Source organism: Meleagris gallopavo, chromosome 3 (genome assembly GCF_000146605.3).
Source record: "Meleagris gallopavo isolate NT-WF06-2002-E0010 breed Aviagen turkey brand Nicholas breeding stock chromosome 3, Turkey_5.1, whole genome shotgun sequence".
Lineage (NCBI taxonomy): Eukaryota > Metazoa > Chordata > Aves > Galliformes > Phasianidae > Meleagris > Meleagris gallopavo.
This window is the reverse complement of record NC_015013.2, coordinates 57,352,327-57,363,556: the sequence shown is the minus strand read 5'-3', so window position 1 is coordinate 57,363,556 and position 11,230 is coordinate 57,352,327. Positions and strand designations below refer to the sequence as shown.

The window sequence follows — 11,230 nt, the reverse complement described above, 5'->3', positions numbered from 1 at the left end:
ATGCACCAATACAGGCTGGGGGATGAGCTGCTGGAGAGGAGCTCTGCAGAGAGGGACCTGGGCGTCCTGGTGGACGACAGGTTGGCCATGAGCCAGCAGTGTGCCCTCGTGGCCAAAAAGGCCAATGGCATTCTGGGGTGCATTAAGAAGAGCGTGTCCAGCAGGTCGAGGGAGGTGATCCTCCCCCTCTACTCTGCCCTGGTAAGGCCTCATCTGGAGTACTGTGTCCAGTTCTGGGCTCCCCAGTACAAAAAAGACAGGGATCTCTTGGAAAGAGTCCAGCGGAGGGCCACAAAGATGGTGAAGGGCCTGGAGCATCTCCCCTAGGAAGAAAGGCTAAGTGAACTGGGTCTGTTTAGCCTTGAGAGAAGACGACTGAGAGGGGACCTGATCCAGGTTTATAAATATCTGAGGTGTGGCAGCCATAGTGGTGAGTACCATAGTGGTACATGGAGACAGGACAAGGGGAAACGGACATAAGCTGCAGCATAGGAAGTTTCGCACGAATGTGCGTAAGAACGTCTTTACGGTGAGGGTGACGAAGCACTGGAACAGGCTGCCCAGGGAGGTGGTGGAGTCTCCTTCTCTGGAGATATTCAACTCTTGCCTGGACGCCTACCTGTGCGACCTGGTGTAGGGAACCTGCTTTGGCAGGGGGGTTGGTCTCGATGATCTCTGGAGGTCCCTTCCAACCCCTACAATTCTGTGATTCTACGATTCTGTGGCTTCCTAAAAAATATAAAAGCAAGATTTTGTTGTGATATTAGCATTACAGAACACATAGCCCTTGAGATTTGTCTACATCCCCAGTTTTGATCCTCTTCTCTGTTTTGTTGCTGGATTTGGCCAAGCTAAGTGGCCAAAGATAAATTGAAGCAGACCAAGAGCAAAAAATTCAGGAGCAAAAGTGTGGACTTTGGTAGGATGGTGTCTCAGGGTTAAGCGTTCATATCATTTTATTATGGCAAGCTTATCTCATAAAGTTATAGGCTAAGATGGCATAGGTAATTAGGTCTCTTCATCTTAGAGTGGTTATCTCAAAGATCACTTGTTCTATGAAGTTTCCATTATTTGAGGCAGAAATGTCACAGATATTTAACCAAAACCACAGATTATTGTCATTTAGGTTTGAGAAGACATCACTAATTCAGATGGTTTGCTGATATTTTCAATTCTGTAAATAGCCCAGATTAAAAGATGTTTAGTTCTGAAGCATCCACTGTGTAGTTCCCATCTGAAATACACTGAAATCTGCTTGTAATAAATTCAGATGTAATTAAAATTTTCTTTAGTATGAAGTAAAATTAAAGCCTTTATTCCTTCAGCGCTTTGCATTGGGGTTGATGGTGTTACTCTGCAGAGGACTTCCTCTATTTAATGTAATAAAGATTTGGGAAGTTCCCCTAAACTGAAGACCTGAGAAAAACCACTACCACAGTCACGATATGAAAGCACAACCATTGGCAAAGTTCCTGGCAGCTCTGTGGTAAAGTAAATAAAGCTACTCTTTTTGATTCAAAAGTGAAAAGGAAAGCTTGGACTTTTGTGACCACTAGAATGAAATGGAGTTGTTTTGTATCTTTCTGCGTGGGGAAAATTGTGCTGATGTTGTAGCTAACCATGAAAGCAAGAAACCTGGAGGGGAGTGTAGAAAGACTCTAATCCTTCTCCCCATGCTCTAGGAAAAGTTAATTCTGTAGGCTACAATTATTATTAATGCATATGAGCTGTACTTGCATTCTGCCTAGTTTGATTGAAGCTGACAAATAGTTTGTGTTTTCTTATTGAATAAAATTAAAAGAAAAAATAATTAGAAGTATGTGTATAAGAAGCACTAGTGCTCTATAACTGGCTGTTTTTTTTTTCAGGCATTACCATAGTATGATAGGATTATGTTTACTACAGTTAGTGATTAACATCATACAAATTATATATTGTTTTGACATGTTACTATTGCCTACACTACTCATACTACTTTCAGAAGCCTCCTCAATAGTAATCAACACTGATGTGGGATCAAGTACAACCTAACCAATTCTCAAACAATAACTTTTTTTTTAATAGCCCCAGAGAAACCTTGTATTTAAAATATTTAGTCCACATGATATATACAGTTACACATGATTGACACACTTTGAGTGGTGGAATTTTATGGCACTGGTATTTTACTTCCCTTTCCATAAGTGAATTTAATGTCATAAATGCAGTGCAATTCCTTCCACCATTTTTTGTGTTACTAATTAAAGACAATTGAAACAACAAATCAAGGTCTAATTACAGCAAAAGCTGGACTGTCATTCTTCTAGGAAAGAAGGGTGCGCAAATAAAACAGCCGTTTTGCTGAACACCTTCAATATTAGGTGTGTAGCTACATCCAGACTATTTATGTTTGGTTTAGGAATATTTCCTTTCACAGTAGATCATCCTATGGACAAAGATTCCTTCCCATTAGGAAGAGCAAATGGCAGTGAGGTAGCAAACTCCTGGGAAACACATCTATAAGACATCGGCAGAACCAAAGTCCTCTCAAGTAAGGATAATGATATTGCTGCCAGAGCCTGTCCTGTTGTTTTCATTCTCTGGAGTTTCACTTTTGCCTCTTGATTGTTGTTTGGTAAAATTTTTATATCCATGCTCATACATGGATGTAAAAGAGTAACCGTAGGCATTGGGGAAGACAGTATTACTATGATAACTAATGAAAACCTCTCTGTTGATAATTGGGTATTGATTCTTCCCTTGTCCTTCTGTATGAGTTCATACACTGTACTATTTACAAACTTCTATTTGGGAAAACATTGTCTTCTAATAGTTGTTCCTTGAAATTATGGCCTCGTTTTCATCTTTCTTGAAGGTACTTTGCAGATGCAGAATGTATCTAAGTCCTTGCACTTCCAGAGTAAAGAAAGGCAGCATCTACAGCAGTGCCATGTTGCAGAAGAGGAGCAAAATGGATGGAACTAGCCTCTCTGTGCTATCTCAGAACTGTGGCTCTGGCATGTGCTAACATTTTCTAAAAGGAGGTTCAAAGTGATTGAACCACTGTAACTAATCTCTTTAACTCTTTTTTTGGATCATGCATCTAACACTGCTTACTTTTTCCCTTTAAGAAATCAAAACATAGTTACCCCTATTCTCCAAGTGAGCCTACCTGCTGCATGAAGAATGTAGATAAATAATAGCAATTATCCTCATTGGTGCATTACTCTGACTTTGCCTGTAGCTTTTCCTTGGATCAATTTGAGTTGGATGACCAGTGGCCGGTCATGAGTGGTGTCCCCCAGGGCTGAGTACTGGGGCCTCTTCTGTTTAACATCTTTATTAATGATCTTGATAAGGGGATTGAGTGCACCCTCACTAAGTTTGCAGATGACACCACGTTGGGAGGGAGTGCTGATCTGCCAGAGGAGAGAAAGGCATTACAGAGGGATCTGGGTAGACTGGATCTATGGGCCAAGGTTAATTGTATGAGTTTCAATAGGGCCAAGTGTCAGGTCCTGCATTTTGGACACAACAACCCCAGGCAACCCTACAGGCTTGGCTCCCCAGGCTGGAAAGCTGCCTGATGAAAAGGGACCTTGTTGTACTGATGGACAGTCAGCTGAATATGAGCCAGCAGTGTGCCCAGGTGGCCAAGAAGGCCAATGGCATCCTAGCTTGTATCAGGAATGGTGAGGTGAGCAGGACTCGGGAAGTCATCCTGCCCCTGTACTTGGTATTGGTGAGGCCTCACCTTGAGTACTGTGTTCATTTTTGGGCAAGGACATTCAGGTGCTGGAGCAGATCCAAAGAAGGCCGGTGAATGGCATGGAGAATATGCCCTATGAGGAGTGACTGAAGGAGCTGTTTAGCCTGGGGAAAAGGAGGTTGAGGGAAGCTTATTGCTCCAGTATCTGAAAGGTTCTTACAGTGAGTGCATGGTTGGTCTCTTCTCACTGGTGACAGGTCACAGAACAAGGGGAAATGGCCTTAAGTTGCACCAGGGTATGTTTAGGTTGGATACTGAAAGGGTTGTTAAGCACTGGAATAGGCTCCCCAGGGAGGTGGTTGAGCCACCATCCCTGGATGTGTTTAAAAACCGTTTGGATGTGGTGCTCAGGGACATGATTTAGCAGAGGGTTGTTAGAGTTAGGGTAGTATGCTTAGGTTGCAATTGGACTTGATGATTTTTAAGTCTTTTCCAACCTGGGCAATTCTGTGATTCTGTGATTCTGTGACTTAATGGCAGTGGACAACAAAAGTCTCAACAGTTGATTCATGGAAAAACTAATTCATATGGCTGACAAAATGTATGTGTGTTTGATATTATAGATTAAGAAAAGAGAAATCTGTATTTTTTGAGACATTGTAAATTTATTTTTATAAACATACAGAAAATTCATACAAAGTGTGTCCTGTTTCTATATTTATTTGTTTTTCTTTGTAGCAGAACAAATGCCCGGTTCTCTTGTAAACCTAAAAGCAATATTTTTCTTCCTTACTGAATAGTTCATGATCTGAGTGTCAGGGAGTCTGGTGAACCATTTTGAGCCAATGTTAATTTTAAAAATTGCATTCCTTTTACCACAGTCCCCATGAAAAAGGTATTCATCTGTATGATCACTCTTAGAAAATTTTAATAGGACCCTTGAAATCTGATTGAATTCAACTTCTTTAAAAAAAAGAAAATGTCTTTCTAATAGAAGCTGTGAAAGTATCAGAGAGTCTTATGCCTTAGGGGTAATTTTTTCCCATACATAATAGTGAAACTCCACTGTTATAATATGTAGGCGTTTAAAATATTCTCTTTGTAAAGTTGAAATTCCTGCTTAGTAGTGTGTGGCCTGGACATTTTTTGTTTTGTGCGACTTCTGTTATTATTATTGTTTGGTATTCGTTGATTTTCATCACAATTTCTGTATTTGTTTTTCAGTCTTTTCCTGGTCCAAGTCTTGAAAGTGAAGATTTTAACATACCTCCAATCACTCCTCCGTCATTGCCTGACCATTCACTGGTGCACTTGAATGAAATAGAGTCTGGATATCACTCTCTGTGTCATCCAATGAACCATAATGGCCTCCTTCCATTCCACCCACAAAACATGGATTTACCTGAAATTACCGTTTCCAACATGCTTGGCCAAGATGGGACACTGCTTTCCAATTCGCTCTCTGTGGTGAGTATTTTCAGTCTTCCCCTTTTGTACTACTTTAAGTTATGAAAATGTGTACATACAGACCCAGGGCTAGCTCCTACACCATTGAAGTCATAGAGCAAGCTGACTTGACTCAGTTTTACATTGTACTGTGAAATGCTCCTCCCACTGGAGGCAATGGAGGTTTTACAGGTGAATTCCTCAAAACCAGGATGATACCCACTGCCTGGAGTAGTATTAGTCCTACATTACTTAGTTTTAAATAATGACAAAAGCAGGCCCAGGGTTTTGACTTCATTGGAGCAGGATTTGGATCCAGATGGTTGTTGTTCTATGCTTTTTTCTTACGAGATTCTTTCCATTCTAATTAGCATGTACTGAAAGATGTACGAAAAATTGAATATCTCCTTTCTTGTTTACCACACGTTTGGAAAACAGCAAATGTTATTTCTGATTCCAGGCCAAATCTTATAGCCTTTTTACAGTTTCTAGTCCTTATCCAGACAGAATCCAATTGAAATGACTGGACAATTTGCTTATAAAATCTGTCAGATAGTTGTTATGGTTTTAGTCTTGGAAAACCTTATATTATAAATCACTTCTTTGAATGCTGAATTGCTTGCAACAACTGCAGAGCTACTTTACATGTTACATTTTCAAGTGGGCTCTACAAATAATTAGTATACTTCCTGCATACCAGCTCCCTACAAGACCTTTTTACAGAGGCCATTATTTCATGCTGGCACCAAATTCTAAACCAAAGAGTAAAAAATCCCCTGGTAGAGAATGGGACCTGGTGTTATGTGGGACTCACTTGACTCCAGGCACTCTTCTAAATGGAACTGCAAATCCAGACAGATGAAGTTAAGGATCTGCTCTTCTTAGACCTATTATCTGGGCTTCTTACCAGGACAATCAGAGATTTAGTGAGCTGTGTCCCAGCTGGGAAGCTCTTGCTTAGGGACTGAGGCACTTTAGGCTTCCACCTCACTAGCTCTTCACTGTATTGACTAAAATAAAATAATAAATCAGCACGCGGAGGTTTAGGGGCTGAGAGATCTGAGCTCAGCTCCCCACTAGTCCCAGAGGCAAACAGCCTCAGAGGCAGGGGCTGAGGGAAAGCCAGGTTGGCCAAAGAACTGAAATTGTAAGCTGGAAGGAAAATAGTTAGTTTGCAATGAAAATCTGCCTTGTCACAAGGGCCTCACTGCAACTTAATTAAAATAAAGATGCCGTGGTTGCAAGGAGCTCTGCATTCACTCTGAGAATGTCCAACAAGCTGTACTGCAGGGGGGCTAGTCTTGGCTTTTTATGTGCTGCTTAGATGTTATTGATTTACAAGGGTGTTGCATACTTCATTTTTGAGGTCAGACTCTGACCCCAGGGTTATGTTCAATAATGAGAGGTGTGAGGGTGGGAGGAAAGATTTTCATACAGAAATATAAATATGCTTTCTGGAAATGTTTTTAATTTTACTTGCATTTCTACAAAGCTTTTGTCAAAGAATATGGACTAGATCTTCTGTGAGATGCTCAGGATCAGAACTATGAATGGACCTACAAAAGTAAGAAAACTCACAGCACTCCAGCGAGATAATCAGTATTTCATTGGATTGACCTCTTCTAAGCCATGGTTATGACTCAAAACTATGCATTCTTTTAAGCTCTGATGTTCTGCATTAACCTCTTGCAGCAGGCTCTGAACAAAGGGCCTTGAGAGTTTGTAGAACATCACAGTGAATTACTGCATTTAGGGCAAATGCAGAAAAGACCTGAATAATATAGCTAGACAATTTTGCCACTGGGACTTAGAGTAGATCAGAAAAAAATGAAAATCAGAACTCGGGAAAATATGCATTAAATTTAAACAGTCATTTCTCAGGATTCATTCAATAAATAAAGCATGATCTTTAAAGTATCATGGGCTAACTCCACTGTTATCCTTAACTTGCTTGCCCTTCACACGCAAGAGGGCTTCTTAACTAGCGATAGTTTTAGCTCAAGCTGTCTTGCCTGTCAAGGGGATTAAGCTACATCTCACATTAGTCAACTGGTAGGTTGTTAACACCACAATTCTGCACAGCTCAAATACTGTTGTGCAGTATGGTTCCTCAGATTTGAATTTGGTAACAAGAGGAATTAACTTGAGAGAGATAATTTAAGTTGATTCTTTAGTGAATTCAGTGCCTTCTTTGGTGAATTGAATGGTTCCATTGTGCTTTTGCCCTTCCATTGATGAAGAAAAACAGGATTTTGTAGATTTAGCATTCTTTACATAGTATTGAAGCTCTTCTTTATAATCCAGAATCTTTACAACTTTTCTTCTCCAATATGCCTCTTTTTTCTTGCTATCACTTATCTCTAAGTTTCCCTTTTACTATCTCATCAAACTCTGATCCATTTAACAACTATTTGCCTAAATCACTTTTTTATTGCCCTGCATAGAATATAATGTATAAGTTTCTCCAATCTGTCTAAACCCTTGTTCTGTATTATTTCTAGTATATCAGCTATCATTTAAGAGTATTTGGAAACTGTGTATCTTGCTTCATTTTTCAGGGCACAAGTAAGTATTTTTAGAAAAAAATTATTCTTAGAAATTAACCTGTTGGCTGTTCTCTCTCCCTAATTAATTTCACATCTTCAGCAAATTTTACTTGTAGTGGGACTAATTCAGATGCTGTGCAATGTGCATCTGATTGAAGATTATTTTTTTAGTTTAAACATCTTTTCTTTTTAGCAAGTTTTTAAATCTTGTTGGTATCGTAGCAATGATACCTAACTTTTTGTCAGCATTAGAATCAATGAGTGGTTTTCAATTGCTGTTTTTATACATAAAGTGTTAATTACTGCTAGCTAAATCAGAGAAAGGAAGCACATTGAGCTAAAAAGCAAAGTAGTAAAGCATTTTGTACACTGTAGCATTTCTCTTTCATCTCAACTACCAGGTGTTTTCAGATGAGTATTTCCATTATTTTGGTCAGATTGAAATTGAGGATTTAGCCTTCCTAAAAATCCTTCAAAACTCCTGTGGTTTCATAGTCTACAGCACTCCTTCCAAGCTTCAAGTGAAATCTCTTTGAATAAGGATTGCAGGATTTGCCCCCAAGTTCTGTAAGCATTCTTCTCTGTGGAAGTGCTTAAATGCACACAATAAGAACCCACTCCTGGCTTCGTAAATTCTTATTAGGGATCAGCTTCTTACAGTTTTTTTTACACTGTGGGAATTCTCTCTGAAAAATTTTACAATGCTGGGAGATGGAAATTTCCTGTTACCATTTACTGTCTGGCACTTAAATTTGGAATTAATCTCCTTAGAAGTTTTTTAGATGGATTGAAGTTCCTGTTGTACTCCCAGTACTTGAAAAAATAAATCACTAGCATTTCCCTGTTTCGGTATTCTGCTGTCAGTTCTTACATTGGCTTCTACGTTTATTTATTCATTTTCTTTCCACTTAGGTGACATATTGGCATACACATGCATACACACACAACACACACACTCATTTATACCTTACCGTCAAATACAGATTTATTCAGGTTCTCATTATATTTACATTTGCATCAGATATTGGGGTTGAGAAATCTGCAGAATTCATGCAGAATATGAGTATGGCAGCATAGTCCAGCCTCAGGATGGTGGTCCAAGCACGGCAGCTCTCTAAGGTCCTTCTTCCAAATGGACATGGCTTGTATTCCCGCTTCTTAATTGGATTCAGTCAGATACAGCTATCGCTGTTTAATGAAAATGTCTTGGTGCTCTGTAGGCATGTTTGTTTTTATACAATAGAATAACAATCCCTTTCCAGTGTACTATAATTGAATGTAGGTTTGGTTCAGTTTCACTTAGGCCTTGACCAGCCAGCACTTCTCTTCATTAATTTTCCTAAAATATTCCAAGAACTACAAGAAATGCTCTTCCAACATGTGCAAATAAATGCATGTATACACACACCATCTTGTGAAAATGGGCATTTATCTGTAAATGTGCTTCTGGATGTGTTGTATAGAATGAGTTTTACTGTGTGTCCTTTCTATCAACAAAATTACAGTCATTTCAGCTTTAGTATATACTATAAATGGCTTTTTCCTCAAGAAACCAGGGTTAAAATCACACTTGTTTTCATATACAGAAAGAGAAGCTATTTTTGGAATGCTTTCAGTTCATTCCTGTTCTGATCTTTTTGAAGATGTTACTCATGATGGTATACTATAGAAAATTTGCAAGAAAGAAATAAAAGAGACTTCAATTTCTTGGAATGCTTCAAATTTCTGGGTTTGAACTTTAAAGTGGAAAAGATGTTAAAAGGCAATAAAATCAGGGGATTTATTTCCCAAATGCTCTACTTGTGCTGGCAACAAATGCCAGCATAATGTATATACTTAGGTTTATTGTCATTTTTAGTATACAGTCAAGGTACGCTTTGAATTCAAAGACTACTGTACAACTGTTTTGACAACCACCACATCAGTAGGTAATATGCAGGACATGTGAAACTGAAGCAGAAATGTTTCTTTAGGTCTATAGGGAGTGCAGTACATCAATGAATTCAGATATATTAGAGCAGCATGAATTTCTAATATGTTGCTCTTATGAAAAAGACCACTGGCATATTGAATAATGCTGCTTTCAAAGCAGAGCAGAAAATGTGATTACAGACAATTTCATTGCTGTTTCAAAAATAAATATTTTCAAAATCTTAAGGTATCTTATTTCATGTAATGCATAAAATATGTAACAGTGGACTAGAGCTAAAGATCTTCCAGGGCACTGAAGAGTATGTGATATCAGCTATAATTGTTCCGATGTGGAATAATAGACATTTTAGTTTGAAATAAAATGCATGTCACAAAGGCCCATGTCCTTATATTAAAATAAAAGCAATAAAAAGCTTTTTTTTTTTTTCCCACACTGTGACAGAAGAATAAAGGCAGTGTATAATTATTTAACATTATGCCCCATTTCATCAAAGCCTGAACAATTACACTGTACAATTACACTATTCTTTCTTATGAATTATATTTTGTAGGTATGCAACTCATGAGAGAATAATATCTTAAACAAAGTGTGCCACTATGTAATACTGAAGAAAAGAAGGCAGCTGCTTTTTTTTTCCATTTCTCATCTCAGGTAGAATGACACTGGTGTTTCTTATTCACAGTACAGTTGCTAAGAAATCCAATACAGGAGATTGCTGTTGTTATAGCTGGAATGCATTTAAGAGCTTCATAAATATTAGTTTAAATTCAGTATTCATGACTCAACTTGAGGCTGACCTATGTGGTTGATTTTTCTGTCACCTTTAGGCGTTAATGCAAACTACCAAGTCAAACAGAAATTTATGGTGCTGATGAACAAAATGAATAATTTTGATAATAACACAAAATATTTGTCCCTTCTAACCTAAGCGTTGAGATTTGCATCACAGTTGGGTACTTTTTCTAGCTTGTATTGGATGGTAGTGGTAGAAGATACTTTTAGTCTCTGGTGAATACTTCATATTTGTGTCTCATTATCGGGCTCTGGTCTTGAGTTTACATTAAAATTTACTGTTATGCTACACAGACCTGCTGCTACCCCAAATTTTATTGCAGTGAATTATTGCCATCAGAACTACCAAATTATAAAGCTAAGGTCATAGAATATCTTGTGTAAAAATATTCTTTTCCTCTTATTAAGCCACTTTTTTAATCTTGTAGGATATTTTTCTTTAAAAACAAACAAAAAAAAACAACAACAACAAAACCCACCTTAATTTAGAAGTTGTGTTATCTCATTGAAATAAGCTTTATGTGACAAAAGGTTACAACAGTTAGTGCATGTTTTGTCAAGCAGCCTAACCGTAAGGATACACAGCCAAATCTTCAGCTGATATCAGTTGGCATGTCTTTATTGCCTTCTCTGGAATTATGATGATTTATTCCATCCAGGGCTCTGGGACATCATGTTTATCGTTCCTTACTTTTGATGTCTGCTGTATGTTTTGTCATCAGAAAGGCAACAGAAAATACACTCAGAGAAGCTGATTAAGATGTAACTTGATCAAGGTTTTATAAATTGCATATATACTAGCAGAAGCCTTTGCTGTGCTATAAA

The 11,230-nt window shown here is 38.3% G+C and overlaps 1 protein-coding gene across 1 annotated transcript in view; it reads left to right on the top strand.

Moving 5' to 3' along the window:
- Positions 1 to 11,230, top strand: part of TOX (thymocyte selection associated high mobility group box) — a 106,161-nt gene that overhangs the window by 12,438 nt on the left and 82,493 nt on the right. The window contains exon 2 of the mRNA XM_031552866.1: positions 4,913 to 5,155. Coding sequence (XP_031408726.1) covers positions 4,913 to 5,155 — 243 coding nt within the window. The remainder of the gene's footprint in view (positions 1 to 4,912; positions 5,156 to 11,230) is intronic.